At 49.2% G+C, this 23,379-nt stretch overlaps 1 protein-coding gene across 8 annotated transcripts in view; it reads right to left on the bottom strand.

Annotated features, from left to right (window-relative positions):
- USP48 (ubiquitin specific peptidase 48) overlaps positions 1–23,118 on the bottom strand; it is an 83,622-nt gene extending 60,504 nt beyond the window's left edge. For 7 of the 8 annotated variants that reach the window (XM_008265728.4, XM_051856729.2, XM_051856727.2 and 4 more), the window contains exons 1-2: positions 22,996–23,118; positions 22,319–22,549 (exon numbers count right to left, since the gene is read on the bottom strand). In XM_008265728.4, coding sequence (XP_008263950.2) covers positions 22,319–22,549; positions 22,996–23,000 — 236 coding nt within the window. In that variant the 5' untranslated portion in view covers positions 23,001–23,118. Of the gene's footprint in view, positions 1–22,318; positions 22,550–22,786; positions 22,928–22,995 lie in introns of those variants that run through there. The other variant, XM_051856731.2, reaches the window with a different exon arrangement.
- Between the last annotated feature and the right edge of the window lie 261 nt (positions 23,119–23,379).

The following is a 23,379-nucleotide window of genomic DNA, read 5'->3' as shown; positions in this document are numbered from 1 at the left end:
GCTGCTTAGGTGGATGCGCTGGACTCGTTCTCCATCCCGGCTTCCTTCCAGTGTGCGACCTGGAGGCAGGGGTAGTCACTCACGTGGCTGGGCCCTGCCCCCATTATGGCAAACTCTGACCCTGGCTCCTGCATCCACCTGTCCCAGCCCTGGACACTGCAGGCAACTGAAGAGTGACCCAGTGGATGGAAGGTCAGTCTCTATGGCTCTCTCTCTCTCTCTCAAATAAATTAATGTTTTAAATTGTTAAAAGTTGCATAAGTCTGTGAATATAAGTAAGAACCATCAAATTGTATGAGAAAACTTCAAAAAGTTCATGGAAAATGGACTATAAAAATGCATTTATTGGGGCTGGTACTTCAGCGTAGTAGGCTAAGCCTCTGCCTGAGGCCCTGGCATATCCTATGGTTGCCAGTTCATGTCCCGGCTGCTGCTCCTCTGATCCAGCTCTCTGCAATGGTCTGGAAAAGCAGCAGAAGATGGTCCAAGCGCTTGGGCCCTTGCACCCTCAAGTCAGACCGGAACAAGCTCCTGGCTTCAGATAGGCTCAGCACCAGCCGTCAAGACCATTTAGGGAGTGAACCAGTGGATGAAGACCTTTCTCTTGGTCACTCCCTCTCTAACTCTACCTCTCAAATAAATACATAAATAAATAATCATTTAAAAATGCATTTATTTTGGTGTAAATTTTTAAAAAATCAATGCATAAGAGGTCTTCAAAAATACTTATAGAAAATATGTGTTATGAAAAAAACTATGTACAGATCTCAGAATTGCTTGCACTCAAATAAACTTACCTTTTGATTCAATTCACCATGATTTTTTATTATTTTTTTTTGACAGGCAGAGTTAGACATGAGAGAGAGACAAAGGTCTTCCTTCCATTGGTTCACCCCCCAAATGGCCGCTACGGCCGGCACGCTGCGCCGATCCGAAGCCAGGAGCCAGGTGCTTCCTCCTGGTCTCCCATGTGGGTGCAGGGCGCAAGCACTTGGGCCATCATCCAACGCCTTCCCGGGCCACAGCAGAGAGCTGGACTGAAAGAGGAGCAACCAGGACAGAATCCAGCGTCGCAACCGGGACTAGAACCCGGGGTGCCAGCACCGCAGGTGTAGGATTACCCTAGTGAGCTGTAGCACTGGCCCATGAATGTTTTAAAAAGTGTTTTTATGCTTTAAATGGGTGAACAGCATGATACATGAATTATGTCTCAATAATGCTGTTTAAGAGAGCTGGCATATGGCACAGTGGGGTTGAGCTGCAGCTTGAGATGCTGGCATCCCATACCAGAGCACCAGTTCAAGAACCATCCAGGGGCCAGCCCCGTGGCTCACTAGGTTAATCCTCCACCAGCATCCCATATGGGTGCTGGGTTCTAGTCCTGGTTGCCCCTCTTCCAGTCCAGCCTCTGCTGTGGCCCGGGAAGGCAGTGGAGGATGGCCCAAGTGCTTGGGCCCCTGCACCTGCATGGGAGATGGGGGGTAGAGGAGGTGGGGAGCACCTGGCTCCTGGCTTCGGATCCGCATAGCTCTGGCTGTGGCGGCCATTTAGGGGGTGAACCAACGGAAGGAAGACCTTTCTGTCTGTCTCTTTCACTAACTCTGTCAAATAAATTTTAAAAAAGAACCACCATCCAGCTCACTGCTAATGCACCTGGAAAAGCAGCATGGAGTTCCAGCCCTAACCATTGTGGCCACTTAGGAAGTGAACCAGTGGATGGAAGGATCTGTTTATCTTTTTCTTCCACTCCCCCCCCCCCCTTTTTTTTGAAGGATTTATTTATTTATTTGAGAGACAGAGTTACAGACAAGACAGAGAGAGGCAGAGAGAGGTCTTCCATCTGCCGGTTCATTCCTCAAACACAACGGCAGAGCTGGGCTGATCTGAAGCCAGGAGATTCTTTCTGGTCCCTCAAGTGGTTACCAGGGCCCAATGGCTGGGGTCATCTTCCACTGGTTTCCAAGACCATAAGCAGGGAGCTGGATCGGAAGTGGAGCCGCCGGGTGCCCATATGGGATGCCAGTGCCGTAGGCAGAGGCCTAACCCTCTACACCACTGCCCCGGCCTTCTTGTTTTTCCCTCTCAAGATCACTCTGCATTTCAAATAAATAAATCTTTAAAAAAATGTTTATCATGCTTTCATAAGAGATTTACAAACCAAAACTATAAAATGATACCATTTTCATCTACTTCTTACCTGTAAGATTAGCAAAACAGAGAAAGTACAACAAAATATCCAGTATGTGAAGCTGTGGAAAAACAGGAATGGATACACTGCTAATGGGAATGCAAACTGTCATGGAAGAGGGTTTTACAGCCTGACAAAATCACATGTATGGCTACTTTCATCCAGCACTCTCACTTCCAAGAATTCACCAAGATAACACCTCCGATGATGAGTATGTGCATTAGCTTACTCACTCCAGCACTATTTAGAACTGTGTAAAACAGAGACAAATCAAATGCCTGTATACAGATACTGAACACCTGCATGATGAAGTACTAAGCAACTGTAACAACACACACAAGTGAAGAGGGGCAGGTATTGCGGCTCCATGGATGAACTTGCTGGAAAGGACATCCGTAAGCTGTAGCTGGAGTGCCTGGATTCAAGTCTAGGCTTTGTTTCTCATCCTGCTTCCTGCTAACATGCACCCTGGGAAGCGGAGGATGATGGTCCCAAGTGTGTGGGTCCCTGCCACCCACAGGGGAGACTCAGATGGAGTTCCTGGATCCTGGTTTTGGCTTGACCCAGCCCCGGCTGTTGGAAAAGTGAACAGGAAATGGAATCTCTTTCCCTCTCTGTTGCTGTCTTTCAAATAAATTTTTTTAAAAAGTGTAAAGACCATGAACTAATGTGGAGTAATTTCAAAGAATAAGTTAAAAAAGTACAAAAAAAAAAAAAAAAAAAAAAAAAAAAAAAAAAAAACAGAGTGTAGTATCCTATTTTTTGTGTTAAGAACCAAAGGGAAATTGGGGCCAGTGCTGTGGCACAGCAGGTTAAGCCACCATCTGCAGTCCCAGCTGCTCTTCTTCCCAATCAACGCTCTACTGTGCCAGGGTACAGGAGAAGACAGCAAAGTCCCTGGGTCCTGACACTCATGTGGGAGACCCCGAAGCTCCTCTTAGTTTCAGCCTAGCCCAGCCCTGATCATTGCAGCCATGTGGGGAGTGAACCAGCGGAGGGAAGATCTCTCTCTTTGCCTCTCCTCTAAGTCTGCCTTTCTCTTTTTTTTTTAAGATTTTATTTATTGGCTGGCGCCATGGCTCAGTAGGCTAATCCTCCGCCTTGCGGCGCCAGTACACCAGGTTCTAGTCCCGGTCGGGGCGCCAGATTCTGTCCCGGTTGCCCCTCTTCCAGGCCAGCTCTCTGCTGTGGCCCGGGAGTGCAGTGGAGGATGGCCCAGGTCCTTGGGCCCTGCACCCCATGGGAGACCAGGAAAAGCACCCGGCTCCTGGCTTCAGATCAGCGAGGTGCGCCGGCCGCAGCGGCCATCAGAGGGTGAACCAACAGCAAAAGGAAGACCTTTCTCTCTGTCTCTCTCTCACTGTCCACTCTGCCTGTCAAAAAAAAAAAAAAAAAAAAGATTTTATTTATTTATTTGAGAGGTAAAGTTACAGACAGTGAGAGGGAGAAACAGAGAGAAAGGCCTTCCATCCGTTGGTTCACTCCCCAGTGGCTGCAAGGGTCAGAGCTGCGTTGATCTGAAGCCAGGAGCCAGGTGCTTCTTCCCGGTCTGCCATATGGGTGCAGGGACCCAAGGACTTGGGCCATTTTCTTCTACTGCTTTCCAGGCCACAGCGGAGAGCTGGATCGGAAGAGAAGCAGCCTGGCGCTCATATGGGATGTCGGCACCACAGGCGGAGGATTAACCTACTGCACCACAACACCGGTCCCCTAACTCTGCCTTTCAAATAAATAAGTAAATCTTCAAAAGGGGGGGGGGGGGCGGCAGGGAAATAGGAAAATATACATATATCTGCTCATCTGGACAAAAACAAACAAAAGGAGTGCAGGTATTATGACACAGCAGGTTAAGCCACCTCTTAGGACTCATGCACCCCAGCCCTATCAGAGTTGGTTGGCGACCCAGCTTCCTGCTAATGCATATGGGCACCGGTTCTAGTCCCTGCTGCTCCACTTCCGATCCAGCTCTCTGCTACGGTCCTGGAAAGCACTAGAAGATGACCCAAGTCCCTGGGCTCCTGCACTCAAGTGGGAGACCTGGAAGAAGCTCCTGGCTTCGAATCGGCACAGGTCCAGCCATTGTGGCCTTCTGGGGAGTGAACCAGCAGATGGAAGACCTCTCTCTCTGCCTCTCCTCTCACTGTGTATAACTCTGACTTTCAAATAAATAAATAAATCTTTAATAAATAAATAAGCCAGAGATTAATGAAATGGATTACATACAGACAGCATTAAGTGGGAATAGGCTTAAAAAGGAGTTTGTTAAAGTTCCCTGAATATATTGCAAAATTTGAGCCACATTAGTTTCTTCTCTCCCTCTCTCTCTCACACACACACATACACACGTGGGTGCGCATGACAGCAGCCTTAATTCAACAGAAACAATATATTTTCATTGAATAAAATATCCACACTGAAGGGAAAGGGAGAGGAGATAAACAAGTAACTTGAACAGCTATTAATTAGCATGCGCATTATGGCTTGTCCACCGGCTAAAGACAAAAGGAGCAGACACCACACCCTGATGAGTGGGCTTCTTCACAGGTGGCTGACAATCTGAACACAGCCTGATTTCCAAGTGTCGCTACTAAAGGACCAGAGTTCGCCAGGGAAATGGCTGATTCCAGGCTGAACCAGGGAGATGACAGGCATCCAGACTACCCTGCTGTGCTCCCAGGACGCACAGAAAGCACGGCAGCGGGAATGGTGGTTAGGCTAGCAGTTAAGACACCCGTATCTGAGTGCCTGGGTTTGACAACCAGCTGTCTCCTGCTAATGTAGTCCCCAGGAGATAGCAATGATGACTCAAGTGATTGGGTTCCTGCCACCTGGCTTCAGCCCAGCCCTGTCCCCTAACTACTGCAGGCATTTGAAGAGTGAACCAAGGGCCGGCGCTGTGGTATAGCCGCCTGCAGTACCGACATCCCATATGGTCACTGGTTTGAGTCCTGGCTGTTCTACTTCCTATCTAGCTCTCTGCTATGGCCTGGGAAAGCAGCAGAAGACGGTGCAAGCCCTTGGGCCCCTGTGCCCGTGTGGGAGACCCGGAAGAAGCTCCTGGCTCCAGATCGGCTCAGCTCCAGCCATCGCGGCCATCTGGGGAGTGAGCCAGCAAATGGAAGAATCAATCAATCAATCAATCAATCAATCTCTCTCTCTCTGTAATTCTGCCTTTCAACTAAATAAATAAATCTTAAAAAAAAAAAAAAAAGAGGTACAAGGAATAACATTAGAATTAGAAGCCTACCATTAGGCATCCATCAGGAAAAAACGATCAGGCAGGAATCATCAAAGGATGGCAGTGAAGGCATGTTGGACAAATAACAATATTTACAACGTCTCCGAGTATCTCAGAACACCTTCATTGATTATAAAGAAAAAATAGTAACTTTCTGGAAAGAAACCAGACAACCACCACCGTAACCAAATGATGACAGTTAATGTAGCCAGCAATGGATCTGACTGCAAGTACCTCTTGCTACAATGCACTAAGAACACAGCATCACTTTTGTGTTTTCTGGCCAAAAGCACATAACCCAAATCTAGCTATGAGGAAACATTAGACAAACCCAACTTGAGGGCTTTCTACAAAATAGGTATCCTGTGCTTTTCAGAAAGGTCCATGTCTCAAAATACACAAAGATTCACCAACCATTCCAGAGTAAATGAAACTAGGGAGACACGACAGCCAAAAGCAGCATATGAGCACGGATTATCTGGGCTATACAGACACCTTCGGGATGACATGTTCTGCATACTTCTGAAAGTCACCCACTAAAGCTTTACAGTTGAGACTGGGAAGAACAGTCTAAGTCTTTCCTTGGAATAAGTGGCAGGGAGTAAATAGAGGAAAATTCTTACAAAAGAAAAGTAAAGCTAGCAGTATAGTCCACAAGATCTCTGGGAGACAGGATAAGACATCAATAACTGAAGTGAAGATGCATTTCTAAAACAAAGTACTTATTTTGTTAGTTCTTTCAAACTTTTTAAAATATTTACTGAAAGACAAAATGACAGAGAGGGAGGTAGCCATCTCTTATTCGCTGGCTCACTCCCCAATACCTGCAACAGCTGGGACTGGGCCAGGACAAAGCCAGAAAAAGTTTCTTTCTCCCAGCTTTGGCCTGGCTCAGCCCTGGGGAGTGAACCAGTTAATGGAAGATCCCTCTCCTCTGTTTCTCACCATCTGCCTTCCTTTTGAATAAACAGATGAATGAATGAATGAATGAATGAATAAATAAACAAACAAACAAACGAGAGAGAGAGAGAGAGAGAGAGAGAGAGAGAGATATCGATCGATCTCTTATCTGTTGGTTCACTCCTCAAATAGCCACAATGGTGGTGTTGGGCCAAAGCCAGAGGTCTGGAATTCCATCCTGGTATCCCCTGTGGATGGCAGCAGCCCAAGTTCTCGGGCCATCTCTGGCTGCTTTACCAGGCACGTTGGCACGGAGCTGGGTGAGAAGCAGAACATCTGGGCCTTCAATCAGTGACCAAATGGGATGTCAGTGTCGCAAGTGGTAGCTTAACTTGCTGTGTCACCATGCTGGCCCCCTCTTAAAAAAAAAAAAAAAAAAAAAAAAAAAAAAAAAAAAACCTAACCCCATCTGGGTCTCCCATGTAAGTGGCAGGGATGCATGTACTTGGGCCATCATCTGCTGCCTCCCAGGATGCATCAGGAGGAAACCAGACTGGAAGCTAAAGAGAACAGCCAGGATTCCAATAGGGAACGTGGGTGTGCCAAGTGGCAGGTTAACATGTTATGCCACAACATCAGTCCTGCACTGCTCTTTTAAGATTAATTTCTTAATTGCTGGCAAGGCATTACTAAGTACACCATGCATCAGCTCCAACACCTTCATGGTGTAGATCAGACGAAGCTATCACTCAGCACCAGTCCCATGCTGGACCTAAGGCTTCTGGGTCCCCATGGCCACACTTCAGGCGAGAACAAAAAGCAAAGAGCAGTACCTTGCATTAAATGGGGCTCAGGCCAACCAAAGAAAACTTTCCAATTTGTGGCTAAGCCCATGAGCCCCGTATTGCTTCCCCTACCCCACCTGTATTTGTTGTCTTCTTCAGAAGGGTGGAGAATCTATGTAAGAGGCATAACTGATGAAAACATTTCTAGGCAGGAGCTATTACTTCCAGGCCAATCTAAGCAGCACTGCAGAATGCCAAGTACAGAAGACTCAGTCCCCCCGAAAAGAAAATCTCTGCATTCGGCGTCTCCAATGCCCCTAATTCACTGTACCCCTCATCAGGGGTGGACTGTCGGTGTCAGGAGACAGTTGTACCTTTTCTTGTAGAAAAACATTTTTGCGCAATTGTTTCAAAGTGTGGAAACAGCTCAAGGAGGCTGAGCATTCCAAGAAGGAAGACGCAGGAACACACACTTGCATGGAAGGACACGTTTGTTAATGTGTAAATACCCTGACCAGTCTGAATCAACTCTGTCGCGCCGCTGGCCCTGGGAAGCATCTGCATTTGCCTATTAGGGCTCAGAGACCAAGTATCTTTTCCAGTGTCAAAAGGAGCCGTGATTTAATCCAGGCAGAGTGGTGCCACATACCTTCAAGACACAAGACACAACCTTGCAACTGTACCTTTTACCCACGCCCCAGACATTCTTCACTCTGTCTACAGAGGAACTGGAAAGGGACAACCAAATCACAAACAAAACACGAGTAACGGCCAGCCTGGTTCTTCCCTTGGCACTCTGGGAGCTTATTTACTTGCACAGTCCTATGCTGCATAGCCATGTTCAGGTCAAAGTCGGACAGCATATACCATAACCCACACCACCAGACTGGGTACACAGAGGGCATCAGGGGCTGTTTGTGGGCATGCTATGACGTGCACCCAAAAACAAAAAACCTGTTCCTCTGAGATGCAGCTCCACTCCATCACCCAAAACTGAACGCAAACCTCACAAGACATTTTAAATGGGAACTGAGGGAAGAAAAAAAAAAAAAATTTATCTGTGGTGGCACCATCAGCACACCAGAGAAGCAAAGCTGTAAAGAGGCTCATGGCTCACTCCTTAGCCCAACTACCCCTGTGATCATTTATTTGTCCAGAACTTCCCTGGACATTAAAATTAAAAATAAACCTCCCCCAAATTCGTTAACTGAGGCATTGCCCTGGTGCTTGTTTTAAGCTTCTAGCATCTATACCTAAGAGTACCAACAAACATGGGCCAGGAAGATGAAGCTTTATTCTATCACCAGCTTCACATACCGAAAGCAGACAATCCACACACTTGGTCTCTGACCAACCTCCTCATTCTTTTTTTTTTTTTTTAAAGATTTATTTGTTTATTTGAAAAACATAGACAGAGAAGGGGAGACTGAGGGGAGAGAGGAGGAGGGAAAGTGGGAGGGGAAAGAAGGGAGGGAAAGAGAGAGCACACTACAGAACTTTCATTCTGCTAGTTCACACCAGGCAGATATCAGGAGCCAGGATGTTATCCAGGTCTCCCACTTGGGTACAGGGGCCCAAGGATTTGAGCCATCTTCCACTGCTTTCCCAGGCACATTAGCAGAGAGCTGGATTGGAAGTGGAGCAGCTGGGGCTTGAACTGACACCCATACAGGATGCCCACAATGCAAGAGGCAGCTTAACTATGCCACAGGACTGGCCTCAGACCTCCTAATTCTTAAATGGTTTTTCTCTTTTCCTCTAATACCAATTAACAAACACAGGGGAAAACATGCAAGTCCATGAATGCAATTTAAAAACAGCCATGGAGGTGGGCGTTTGGCTTGGCAGTCAAGAACATCTGACCTGGCAGCTAGGACCCCTACATCCCGTACCCAGCTCTGCTCCTGATACAGTTTTCAGTTAATGCAAACCCTGGGAGGCAGGAGGTGATGGCTCAAGTACTGTTTTCCTGCCAACCACGTGGGAGACTTGGACTGAATTCTGGGTTCCTGGCTTTGGCATCCCCCACCTCCCTGGGACATGTGGGAAGTGAACCAGCAGATGAGAGCACACATGCCCTAGTACTTGGGCCATCATCTGCTGCATCCCCAGGCACACTGGAAGTGATCTGGATCAGAAGTAGAGCAGCCAGGCAAACCAGCACTCCAACATGGGATGCAACCATCAAAAGCGGCATTTTTATTATTATTATTTAAAGCAGTTTCTTAACCCACTGTGCCAGAACACAGGCCCTGCTGCTGTGCCTCTGATCCAATTTCCTGCTGATGTGTATCCTGGGAGGCAGCAGGTGATGGCTCAAGTACTTGGGTCCCTGCCACCCACATGGGAGACCTGGATTGAGTTTCAGATTCCTGACATTGGGTGGCCCAGCCTCAGCTGTTGTAGGCATTTGGATAATCAATCAGCAGATGGAAGGTATCTGTCTCTCAAATAAAATGTTAATTTAAAAAATAATAACCCACACAACACACACCAGACACATACATCAATTCAGTGGCAACAGGATGGAGGAAAGCTGGGTTGAACCAGGTCGATGAGAGGAAATCAGTAAAAACATGGGGACTGATTAGATGGGAAAAGCAGGAAGGGAAAGAAGCCTGGAAGATGTCTGGAGCTGTAAAACGATTTCCCACAAATCACAAATGATCTGTCGAGGGAGTGGAGAAGCAGTAGGCTGGGTACCTAGGGCTACAAATGACTAGGTTCTTTATTAACTATAGGTAGAGATGCAATTTTAGCTCTGTTGTGATAAATCTCCAAGGATCTGTTATTTAAAAGAATGTCCTCCAGCACAATGGATGGAAAATTTATAATGAAGGCTTTCATGGTCCCTATGTAGTTCAAAGCAGGCCCTTCTTTTTTTTTTTTTTTTTTTCTTTTTCTTTTCTTTTGATTTGAAAGGCAGAAATACAGAGACAAGGAGGAGCGAGAGTTCTTCCATCTACTAGTTCACTCCCCAAGTGGATGGAATGGCCAGGGCTGGGATAGGACAAAGCCAGGGGCCGGAGCTTCTTCCTTTCTTCCACCTGAGTGCAGGAGCCCAAGTACTTGGGACATTCTCTGCTGCTTTCCTAGGCGCGTTAGCAGGAAGCTAATTAGAAGTGGAGCAGCCAGGACTTGAACCAGCGCCCACATAGGATGCTGGCACTGCAGGCAGAGACTTAACATTCTAAGCCACAGCACTGGCCCCAGAGGGCTCATTCTTTGAATGGGAGAGAGGAAGATTCCTACCCTCTCTCCAGGTAGTCAACTAAAGAACCTTCGCTTTGTTTTTCCTCCTCATCACTTCTTAGTTCCTCAGCTTTTCAAACACAACTTCACAGGTAGAATTCAATTGTGCTAACTTTCCTGTCTCTGGTGAAGAGCCACGACTATACCACAGCATTGCCTGATAGAGCACAGGTTTTTTTTTTTTTTTTTTCCTTTTTCTTTTTTTTTTTTTTTTTTTTGGACAGGCAGAGTGGATAGTGAGAGAGAGAGACAGAGAGAAAGGTCTTCCTTTGCCGTTGGTTCACCCTCCAATGGCGGCCAAGGCCAGTGGGCTGCAGCCGGCACACCACGCCGATCCGAAGGCAGGAGCCAGGTGCTTCTCCTGGTCTCCCACGCGGGTGCAGGGCCCAAGCACTTGGACCATCCTCCACTGCACTCCCGGGCCACAGCAGAGAGCTGGCCTGGAAGAGGGGCAACCGGGACAGAATCCGGCGCCCTGACTGGGACTAGAACCCTGTGTGTCTGTGCCGGCGCCTGCTAGGTGGAGGATTAGCCTAGTGAGCTGCGGCGCCGGCCTAGAGCACAGGTTTTCTAAAGCGCATTGGCAATAGATATCAAGACTTTTTCTGGTCTTTACATCCTTTGCCCCAGCATGGCTATTTCTAAGAATGAATCCAAAGCAAACAGAGGTGTCAACAACATTTTCAAAGACAATCATCAGTATTGTTACGATAAAACACTACCAGACTAGGCTCCCTGGCCAGCCACAGGACCAGTGCTAAACTGTGGGACAGGGATGGCATCGGTGCCGCAGTGAAGATGCCGCTTGAGATGCCTGCATCCCTGATCAGTGTCTGGGTTCAAGTCCCAGCTCTGGTCCTGACTGTAGCTTCCAACTAATGTGCACCTTGGAAGGCAGCAGGTGATGGCTCTAATACTTGGATCCTGACTACCTACATGGGAGACAGATTAATTCCAGTCTCCTGACTCAGGCCTGGCCTAGCCCCAGTTATTGCAGACATCTGGGGAGTGAATTGATGGATGGGAGATTCTCTCTCTCTCTCAGCCTTTCAAATAAATAAAATTAAAAAGAAATAAATGAGCTGCAGTACAGTCATGATGGAATATTATGCAGTCATTGCATCTTCTTTTTACATGCAATACTCGAATGAATAAGGCATAGCTGGCCAGCGCCGCGGCTCAATAGGCTAATCCTCCACCTGCGGCGCCGGTACACCAGGTTCTAGTCCCAGTCGGGGCGCCGGATTCTGTCCCGGTTGCCCCTCTTCCAGGCCAGCTCTCTGCTGTGGCCCGGGAGTGCAGTGGAGGATGGCCCAAATGCTTGGGCCCTGCACCCCATGGGAGACCAGGAGAAGCACCTGGCTCCTGGCTTCAGATCAGCGCGGTGCGCCAGCCGTGGCGGCCATTGGAGGGTGCACCAGCGGTAAAGGAAGACCTTTCTCTCTGTCTCTCTCTCTCACTGTCCACTCTGCCTGTCCAAAAAAAAAAAAAAAAAAAAAAAAATCTTCTAAAAAAAAAAAAAAAGGCTTGTGGCCCAGAGGGCTAAGCTGCTACTAGGGGAACTGGTATCTGAGTGCCTGGTTCCAGTACCTGATACTCCACGCTTCCAGTCTAGTTTCCTGCTAAGGCTTCTGGGATGACAGCTCAAGACAGATATGGGTCCCTGCCACCCATATCTAACACCAGGATGGAGTTCCAGGATACTGACTTCAGCCTGGCCCAGCCCCAGCTGTCATGTGGCCATTGGGGAGTGAACTAAAGATCTCTTCCCCCACACTCCCCCACCCCATGTGTGTGTGTGTGTGTGTGTGTGTGTGTGTGAAAGAGAGAGAGAGAAAGAGAGCGCGAGCGAGAGAGAGAGACTCTGGCTTTCAAACAAAATCAATTTTTTAAAAAAAGAAGACAATGAATGAAAAGACTTAAAAAAAATTTGCAGCTTTAAGCATGAAAAGAAGCTCAATCTCCCCTGGAACAGGAGTGCAAACTAAAACTAGACACAGGGCCAGTGCTGTGGCACAGCAGGTTGAGCTGTCGCTTGCAATACTGGCATCCCACACTGGAGTTCCAGTTCAAGTCTTGGCTGCTCTGCCTCCGAACTAGCTTTCTGCTAAAGCATCTGGGAAAGCAGCAGAAGATGGCTCAAGTATTTGGGCCAGTACCATCCATGTTGGAGATGAAGATGGAATTCCTAGCTTCTGGCTTTGGCCTGGCCTGGACATGGCTGTTGTAGCCATTTGGAGAGTGAGCCACTGGATGAAAGGTCTCTCCCTCTCTCCCTCCCTCCTTTGTTACTCTGCCTATATTGTGTAGAGTTGTTTGTTTTTAAGGTTTATTCATTTGGAAGGCAAACAACTCTACACAGATACCTGATGTGGTAATCAACAGTCCAGACACCTTCTGGATGGGTAGGGCCATGAACCAAGCTCCAGACAGTGAGTATATACGATACAAGTACTTCCAAGCCAAGCACTTCACTGCTGGACACTGACGCAAGAGGCGACTGCTATGCTGGGCATCCACTGACCATGACGAGCCAGGCTCGCCACCTTGCTCACCTCACAGAAACTTGCAAGCTTCGCGTACCATGCAACACAGAAACTTGAACTGCTTTAAGCCACTGAGATTCAGGAGTAAACCCATCTCACGCATAACCTAGGTCATCCTGCCCTGTATCTTGTTGTACCTATCAGTCTGGCAAAGTCCAAAAAGTCTGAGAAGGCCATGAGGCAATGGGTGGTCTCTAAGACACTGCTGGTGAGGCTAAAAAACGGGGTGCTCTCTATGAAGGGCAGCGTTTGGTATGCAGCAACACTACCAGCTTGTTTACCCTCCACCCTGAATCCCAAAGGGGGATCCGCTCCACAACTGTGAGTATATCTGTACATACACAAAACAGCGTAAACAGAAAGTTATTTCTGGGCAGTTAGTAACAGCGAAGACTGAAAATGAGCCCAGTGTTCATTTACAGGAAACAGACTTCCTAAACCATGCTAAATCCATGCAGTTTAACTGTGCATGAGGACCCAGGAAGGGTAAATGTAAGTTTCTGGACTGTACACGAACATGGACAGCAGCTTTTATGTACAACAGGCAAAACTGTAAACAACTACCAAATGTGACATGACACTGAGCTAAGTGGTGGCCTGGGTACCCACATCCCATTTTGGAGTTTTAGTCCTGATTACTCCACTTCCGATCCAGTTTCCTGCCAATACACACTCAGGAGGCAGCAGATTATGGCTCAAGAACTGGGTTTCCTGCCACCTATGTGAGAGACCTTGATGGAGTTCTGCACTCTTGGCTTCAGCCTGTCCCAGCCCTACCTGCTGCAGGCATTTGAGGAATTAACTAGTGAATGCAAGATCTCTCTCTCTCTCTCTCTCTCTCTCTCTCGTCTTTCAAAAAAAAATTTTTTTAATGTCAACAGAATAAAATTATCAAATATATTCACATCCTAGAATGTAGAATTACACACACACAAACTACTGACATATGCAACATGGACGAATTTCAGAAATACTATGTTAAGCAAAAAGACCGACACAAAAGAATAACTGCTTAGGGTCCATTAATATGAAGTTCAAGAACAGGCAAAACTTACACAGAAAGAAACCTACAGAGGATAGAAATAAGAGGAAGGGATGGGTGAGGGCCCGGTGCTGTGGTATAGGCGGTAAAAGCCACTTCCTGCAATCCCAGCATCCCATATGGGCGCCAGTTCAAGTCCCAGCTGCTCCACTTCCAATCCCGCTCCCTGATAATGTGCCTGGGAAAGCAGAGGAAGATGGCCCAAGTGCATGGGCTCCTGCACCCATGTGGGAGACCCAGAGGAAGCTTTTGACTTCCAGCCATTGCGGCTATCTGGAAGAGTGAACCAGCAGAAAAAAGATATCTCTCTTTAACTCAGTCTTTCAAATAAATAAATAAATTTTAATAAATAAAAATTATTTTAAAAGTGGAAGGGAGAATGATGGAGCTTTCTGGAGTCTGACATCCACCTTGATGGGAGTTGTATATATATTAAAATGCACTGAGCAGGCCAGCGCTCTGGGTTCTAGTCCTGGTTGCTCCTCTTCCAGTCCAGCTCTCTGTTGTGGCCCGGGAAGACAGTGGAGGATGGCCCAAGTGCTTGGGCCCTACACCCGCATGGGAGGCTAGGAGGAAGCACCTGGCGCAGCACTGGCCGTAGCGGCCATTTGGTGGAAGACCTTTCTCTGTCTTTCTCTCTCACTGTCTAACTCTGCCTATCCAAAAAAAAAAAAAAAAAAAAAATGCACTGAGCAGACAGTTCACTTTAAGTAATTTTACCTTTTGTGGAAAGCTCTGACTGCTCTAAGTAAAAATGAGAGGTATGTGGCGTGGTGCAGTGGGTAAAGTTGCTGCTTGGGGCACCCTGTATTGGAGCCTGGATTGATCCACTTCTACTCCTGCTCCCTGTTAACCTGCCTGGGAGACAGCAGGTGATAGCTCAAGTACTTGAGTCCCCACCACACATGCAGGAGACCCAGATGGAGTTCGTGACTGCTGGTTTCGGCCTGGCCCAACCCTAGCTGTTGTGGTCCTTTAGGGAGTGAGCTAGCAGTGGGAGGTCTCTCTCCTTCTGTCTCTGTGTCATTACACCTTTCAAATAATTTAAAAAATAATTTAAAAAAAAAATGAAAATGGGAAAGCATTTAGGGACCGATAAAGACATTTCTTAGCTGGTGCCGCGGCTCACTTAGCTAATCCTCTGCCTGCAGTGCCGGCACCTGGGGTTCTAGTCCCGGTTGCTCCTCTTCCAGTCCAGCTCTCTGCTGTGGCCCGGGAAGGCAGTGGAGGATGGCCCAAGTGCTTGGGCCCTGTGCCCACATGGGAGGCCAGGAGGAAGCACCCGGCTCCTGGCTTCAGATCGGAGCAGCGCCGGCCTTAGCGGCCATTTGGGGGGTGAACCAACAGAAGAAGACCTTTCTTTGTCTCTCTCTCTGTCTAACTCTACCTGTCCAAAAAAAAAAAAAAAAAAAAAAAAAGGAAAGTATTTTATTTATTTGAAATATTAGAGGGAAAACACCGTGCAGTTGGGGGGGTCAGCGACCAGAACCTAGAGTTTACATTCTCTTTTTTATTGTCATTGTTTCAGGAAAGCCTAAGACTGAGTATTTAAGGAAACAAGTTTCTTTTTTCGGGTTAAAAAAAAAGTAACTTTTATGTGTGAAATTGATTTAAAAAGTTATGTTGAGAGTTCTCACTCCTCCTCTGTCACCATCATCCCATTCTCACATTCTCTGTAAGAAACAACTCCTGGGGCCAACACTGAGCCACCGTCTACAGTGCCGGCATCCTACATGAGTGCCAGTTCAAGTCTGGGCTGCTCCACTTCTTTTGACAGGCAGTTAGTGAGAGAGACAGAGAGAAAGGTCTTCCTTCCGTTGGTTCACTCCCCAAATGGCTGCTAAGGACGTCGTGCTGCGCCAATCCGAAGCCAGAAGCCAGGTGCTTCCTCCTGGCCTCCCATGCGGGTGCAGGGCCCAGTCACCTGGGCCATCCTCCACTGCCATCCCGGGCCACAGTAGAGAGCTGGACTGGAAGAGGAGCAACTGGGACAGAATCCAGCGCCCCGACCAGGACTAGAACATGGGGTGCTGGCGCCGCAGGCGGAGGATTAGCCTAGTGAGCCGCAGCACCAACTACATATGAAGCTACTTCAAAAAGTTCCCTCCTATGTGCAGATAGCAAAAACGTTCATAGAGCCGGCACTGTGGTACAGTAGGTTAAAAAGAGCAGAAGGCCAACGGGGCAAACACTGTAGTGGGTGACCTGCATCCTTCATCAGAGTGCTTGCTCACTTCTAACTCAGCTTTCTGCTCATGCACCGGGGAAGCATTAAGTACCTGAGCTCCTGCCACCCATGTCAGGGACGGGATGGAGTTCCTGGCTCCTGGTTTTCCCAATCTTTGCTGCTAGTCCTTTGGGGAGTGAACCAGAAGATGAAAGCTCTCTGTCACTCTTCCAAATAAATCTCTTAGTGAAAATGGCCAAGGATCCAGAACACAACTCCCAGGAAAAAATACAGATGGATAGTAAATACAAAAAAGATGCTCAATGCCACCATCAACCCAAAAAACGGTTGAGTAAGGGGGCCGGTGATGTGATATAGCAGGTAAAGCCACCACCCATGGTGCCAGCATCCCATATGGGCTCCGGTTCAAGTCCTGGCTGTACTACCTCCAATCCAGCTCCTTGCTGATGTGCCTGGGAAAGCAGAAGATGACCCAAGTGCTTGGGTCCCTGCCATCCACACGTGGAGACCTGGAGGAAGCTCCTGGCTTTGGCCTGATCCAGTCCTGTCCATTACAGGCAGTTGGGAAGTGAAACAGCAGATGGAAGATTCTGTTTCCCTCTCACTGTAACTCTGCCTTTCAAAATAAATCTTTTTTAAAAAAGTGAAAATAAGACTGTTTTTAAATATTCATTTTATTTGAAAGGGAAGGGGGGTGGAGAAAGAGACATCATCCATTCACTGGTTCACTCCTGAAATGCCTGTTGCCTGTAACGGCTGTGACTGAGCCAAGAACTCCATATGAGTCTCCCATGTGGGTAGCAGGGACTCAAGTACTTAAACTATTACCTGCTGCCTTCCAAGGTGCACCTGAGCAAGAAGCTGGACGAGAAGCAGAACAGCCAGAACTCAAACCAGGCCCTCTGATGTAAGAGGCAGGCATCCCAAGTCCAGCCCTAACTGCTGCCCCAAACACCTGCCCCCAACTGCTAATTTCCACTAATTGCAACGGTGTTAAGAACAGGAATGCTGTGGGTGGGTAACAAGGTCACTTACTGCAGGTGTCGGCCTTAAACCTTTCCAGTCTATCGAAAGTTTATCTTTGCCCCCGGATTGCTCATCTTGCAGCCTAAGTGAAAACACTCACCATCCCGGTACAAGGACGTCTACAGTGGCATTGTCTGTTGTAACAAGCCAGCAACAGGGGATTGGCTAAATAAATCACAGTGCAGCTACTACCTCTATACAACAAAATATCACGGAGCTACCAGAAAGGCAGGTGTGTGTCTGAAATTCCTGCTGAAAGCCTAGATTAGCTCTTGCCACAAAATAAAAACCAAAAAGGTAAATGTGAGATGGATGCCAATTCACTTCTTCATAGAATTGACTTCACTATCTACACATATCAATATCACATTATATACCTGAAATATACACAGTAAAATTTATCTTAAATAAGGTTGACCTATGCACACTAATGTGGAAAAAGGCATATTATATAAAAACAGGTTGTAAAAAAGTGTGAAATGTGACCCTCTTGTTTCTGTAAAATAACAATTGTGCTGTGTATCTGTCTTGTATCTAAAATATACAAGACATAAAGAGAATTTAATTTCCAGTATTTTATCCCAGAGTCACCCTAGAATACTACCAAGCCCAGAGTAGGTGCCAAAGAAATGTGAATAAATTAACACTTATTCCAGTGAGCTATGTAAGAGGCACCCAGTAAGTATTTGCTGAACTTCACATACATGCAGAGAAAAGAATTTCAAAGAACAGTTACACTGTACACTATTCGATACACATAGTAGCAGTGGCTAGCTGTGGGCCTGGGTTTAAGGAGGGTTTTCCCTGTCACTCAACAATCAGCCGAGGAGGATTCCTTCTCCGGGTGTCAGCGTGCTGGAGAGCAAAGACATCACACTGCACAGGAGCAGACCAGGGTGCCGCTTTCATGTAGCAAGTAACACCTGTTACACCAAGTAACACGCGGAACTGGAAACGTTCAGGTTACAGCTGGGTTAGGCAGGAAAAGTACAGCATCAGAAGAAAAAGCGCAATCAGCTCATGTCGGTAACCTCAAGATGAATAAGAGGGTTCACTGTACCATCCTGTTTAAAATTTGCCATAATATTTTCTTTTTAAACTCAAAAAAATTTTATAATTTAAAAATTGGGGAAAAAAAAACACTCAGATTGACCTGACTTGGTCCGAGCAGCAGGGGAACATGGCAAAAGGAACCAATACTATTAAGACTTTGACATGAGAAAAAAATCTTAGAAAGAAGGTGTCAATGAAACATCAGTAAAGCTTAGGAGAATAAAGTTCAGATGGGCCCACTACGGAGATTCAGCAGGGATGTGCCTGGGTCAAGTCTCAGCTACTCCACTTCCAACTCAGCTTCCCGTTAATTCATCCTGGAAAGCGGCAGCTGATGGTGGCCCAAGTGCTTCCACCATGTGGGAGACCCAGCTGGAGTTCCTGGCTCTTGGCTTTGGCCTGGCCCAGCCCTGGCTGTTTTGGGTATTTGAGAAGTAAACCAACAGATGGCAGTCTGATCAACTGATTGATCAATCTTTGTCTCTCTTCCTCTGCCTTTCAAATACATGTAAAAAAATTTTTTTAAAGTGTTAAAGTTTTTAAAAAATTTTTTAAAGTTTTAAAGTTCTTAAAAAATTTTTTAAAGTTTCATAATGAGGCCTCCTGGTTCTCATTAGAGTTCTGGTCTGGGGCTATAAAGCCCTAAAAGTATCTTAAACTAGCATAATACCAGCTAGAATGCTCCTTTTTTGGGATATTTTAATTTGGTAACAGTTGCATGCTGTTTCTAGAGAAAAAAAAAGACATCTATACACAGCTGGAAGTACAAATCAGTCCAGCCTTTTTTTTCCCTTAAAGATTTAGTTATTTATTTATTTATTTGAAAGTCTGAGTTACTCAGAGAAGTGGAGGCAGAGAGAGGGATCTTCCATTTGCTGGTTCACACCCAGATGGCCACAATGGCCAGAGCTGCATTGATCCGGAACCAGGAGCCAGGAGCTTCTTCCAGGTGGGAGACCCACAAGAAGCTCCTGGCTCTGGATAGAATCAACTCCAGCCATTGCAGCCATTTGGGGGAGTGAACCAACTGATGGAAGATCTCTTTCTCTCTCTCTGCCTCTCAAATAAATAAATAAATCTTAAAAATAAGAAAGTGTGTGGCATGCAGCTGGCCTAGCAGTTAAGACGCTGGTTGGGACACCTGCACCCCACAATGAGTGCCTGGGTTCAATTCCTGACTCTGGCTCCCAAGTCCAGCTTCCTGAGATATGGGCCCTGGGAGGCAGAGGTGAGAGCTTAAGTGACTGAGTTTCTGCCACCAACACGGGAAACCTGGGTTGAATTCCTGGCTCCCAGTTTCAGGCTGGCCCAGTGCTAGCCATCGGGAGTATCTGGGAAGAAAACCAGCAGAAAGCAACTGCTGTCAGACTCTGTGTCTGAGAGAAAAAAAGAGGAGAGGGGAGGAGAGGGGAGGAGAGGGAAGGGGAGGGAAGGGGAGGGGAGGGGAGGGGGAGGAGAGGGGAGGGGAAGGGGAGGGGGAGGGGAGGGGAAGGGGAGGGGGAGGGGAGGGGAGGGGAGGGGGAGGGGAAGAAGGGGAGGGGAGAGAAAGGAGGGAGGGAAAGAAAGTTCCGGACTGGGCCTGGCCCAGCTCTGGCTGTTGTAGCCACCTGGGTTGTAACCCAGCAGATGGAAGATATCTGTCTCTCTGCCTTTCAAATAAATAAGTCTTTTTAAAAACAGAATAAAATGCATTGTGCTGGTGAGGCTACGAGAAAACAAGACACCCTATCAACATTGGTAAAGTGAGATCACCACTCTGAAGGTCAATTTAGCAATGTGAATAAAAATGGAAAATCAGTCAACAATTTTATTGTGAAGAACTCGTCCCGACCTATACTGTTGGCCAAGTCTCATCTAAAAATTAAGACACGGGATGTTTGCAGGATTCTGTGGGCAAAGGACTTTGTCCCAAGCAGTTTCAGAAATGTAAATGGCAGTCCATTCTATGCCTGTGGCCAACTCCTCATCCCCTCAGCTCTGGCATCTCACAGCAAACCAAGAAAAGATTATGATACATTCTTCCATCTCTTTTTGAAGAGTCTGAAGAAATGGCAGCGCTGAGGCAGTGAGTAGGACCAGAGCTTGCTCTGGTATCTTAAACTGCTCAGACCTCGAGTGGTGCGCGGCTTATCACCACCCCACTGTAGTAGCTGAACTTCATCAGAATGAAAACCTTCGTACTGCAAAGGACATTGTCAACACACCAGCCAACCACACAGCGAACAGGGAACTTAAATCCAGGATGGAGAACTCTCAGCAACTCAAAAGTGATAACAGAAACCAATGTAAACAGGAGCAAAGGATTTAAATAGACATTTCTCCAAAGAAAACATGAATGGCCAATAAGCTCCACATTATCAGTCATCTGGGAAAGGGGAAGCAAAAGCACAAAAGGCAGACGACAGCGAGAGTGAGGATGTGGAAGAAGCTGGAATCCTACAGGAGAGTAGTAAAACAGGGCAGCCAGTTCGGAAAACAATGACACACCCTCAAGTTGTTAAGCGGCCTTACCACGTGACCTAGGTACAAACCCGAGAGACAGGCAAACAAACGGCTGGCACTCCGATGTAGGAAACAGCATTATTCATAAAAGCCAAGGGGCCCAACTGTCCACCAAGCTACGGAACGGGCATACACTGTAACACGGTAGATACAGCCGTGCAATGGGTATTATTTGGCAATAACAAACATGAAAATAGCCCAGCACACACAAGAAATGACATTCCACTCATTAGGTAAAGGCACATCAAAACCACAAAGCCGGCGCTTCTCTCCCGCCCGGAATCAGCCTGGGAGAGGGTGCAGGAACTTCAGCGGAACCCCTGCAAACTGCTCGGAACAGGAGATGGTGCTGCTGCTGTGTGGTCTGAGCTCTCAGTAAGTCAAGCAAAGTCACCAGGAGCCAGCAAGTCCACCCTCAGCACGTCCCCTAAAGAACCAGACAGGGTGCACAACAAAAACGCGCGGACCGACGTCCACAGCAGCCTGAAGTAGCAACAGCAGCCCTGAGCGGCGAGGGCGGGACCCGGAGTGTTACTCGCCATATGTTACAAAGCACGGATACTCGCTTGCTACAACACGGATGAGCCTGCAAAACTCTGGGAGCCAGTCACAGACCGCCACACGGCCGGGGAGCCCACCCATACCAATGCCCAGAGAGCAGGATCAACAGTTGCTTAGAGATGGGGAGGACGCGGGAGAACTCAGCGCTGCTCCAATGGGTACAGGGGAAAAAAATCCCAGTATCAGACTGGTGATGGGTACACAGCCCTAGGAATATACGGGAAAAAAACCCAAACACGCTGGGTTGCGCACTTTCCATGGGTGAGGTGTACGGTGTGCCAATCACAACTCAAGCTCTGTTGCACGCGGGCTTGTCACCCCAGTACGCAGGGCTGGAGCCAGGCGGCCAGAGCCTGGAGTCGCTCGCTGCATGGTGGAAGCGTCCGCCCCTGCTTCACCGCGAGCAGACCTGGCTGCAAAGCCGGAGACCACGACTCCCACCTGCTCGGAGCCCGCTCGGCCCCGTCCCCTCCGCAGCACGCCGGGGACCGCGGCGCGGACCCGAAAGCCAGGAAGCGGAGGGCGGCACGCGCACGGCCCCACCTCGCCCCTCGCCGACGCGGGGCCGGCTCGCCACGGCCGGAGGCGGGCAGCCGGGGCGGAAGGCACCGATGACGCAGGCCCCCACAAGCAGCTCTCTGCACCCACAGCCCCACGGCGGCCGGGGCCTCGGCGTCCGCACCGACAGCGGATTCGCCGAGCGGAGGCTCCCGTCCAGCAAGCTGCCCCGGAGCCGCGGCCCACGTACGCGAGCCAGCGGCGCCTGCTCGGCTCTTGGCTCCTACCTTCCACCATCCCCACCGCCATCTTTCGGAGAAGACCCCGGAGCTTTCGCTAAAGGGCTCTGGGCAGCATCACCTCCGCTCCGAGCCCGGGAAGGCTGCGTCCCCTCGGGGCGCCCGGACGGCGGGACCGGCGACCCGCACCCTCGCCCTTCCTCGCGCACGGGGCTGCCGGCCTCCTCCCCCACCCCGCCCCAGCTCTCCAAGGTCCGGCGCCGGGGGAGGGGGGGCGCAGGCCCGGTGCGCGGCCCTCACCTGCACACGCCGCGGATGCAGGGCTCCAGCCAGATGCGGTAGGCGGTCTCGATGTGCTCCTGCGACACCTCCTCGGGCCGCACCGTCTCCGCCCAGCGCCAGGCGGCCTTCTCCAGCTGCAGCCGCGGGGCCATGGCCTTGCCCCAAGGAGCGCCTCCCCAGCCCGGCCGTCGCCGTCGCCGCCACCGCCACCGCCGCCGCCTGCGCCGCTGCCCTACTGGGCTCCGCCACCTGCCAGCGAAGAGGACCAGGCGCTCCCTCAGCCAGCTGGCCAGTCAATCACCTGTGCGCGCCACTGCCGCCGCGCCCGCCCGCCCGCGCGCCCGCGCCCAACCCGCACGACCGGCCGCAAAGCGCCGCCGTCGACACCCGACACCCCCCGCGCCCGCGGACGTTGGCAGTGGAGCCCCCTGCCGCGGAGGGCGCATGCGCGTTCCCAGCAGTCCCTGCGTCTCCCGCGCCTCTAACCGGACGGGCGGAGGAAGGGGAAGCGTCGGTCCAAGGCCGTCTTGCCACGTCCTCACCGGCGCTGCTAGGGCGGAGGGCTCTTCAGCCTCTGTTCGGGGTAGCGCCCCGCGAACCGCTGCTCTAACAAGCCCGCGCTCCGAGAAGACTATTCTTTCCTCCGGAACTTCCCCTCTAAGTGGAGGATTCGCGCGAGAGGCTACTCAACGCACACCATAGGTCCGCGTGGCCGGTGGGGTGGGACCTGTTGAGAGTAGACACCGAGTCACCAAAGAAACCAGGGTCGCCTCTCTGGAGGAAGGTTTAACTTGACCCTGGGCCGGTGCCCAAGTCCTTTCCCGAGCCCTCGTGACGTCATGGGGCGTTCTGGGCTTTTCTTGAACTAGAACGGGACTACGTGTTCCGGCAGGCACTGCGTCCTGCCACTCACTGCAAGGCATGCTGGGATTTGTAGTCGTCAAGGTGGGCGGACTAGGTAGTGGCGCCGCAGGTTAGGCGGGGGCACCCGCAGGTCAGGTTCCTCCGGCGCGAAGGGTCGTCCTTGAGGTTGCCACTCCCTTCCCGAGTCTTTTTGTGATTTCCTGGTTCTTTCAGGC

This window comes from Oryctolagus cuniculus, chromosome 7, assembly GCF_964237555.1.
Source record: "Oryctolagus cuniculus chromosome 7, mOryCun1.1, whole genome shotgun sequence".
NCBI lineage: Eukaryota > Metazoa > Chordata > Mammalia > Lagomorpha > Leporidae > Oryctolagus > Oryctolagus cuniculus.
This window is presented reverse-complemented; position numbering and strand designations above follow the sequence as displayed.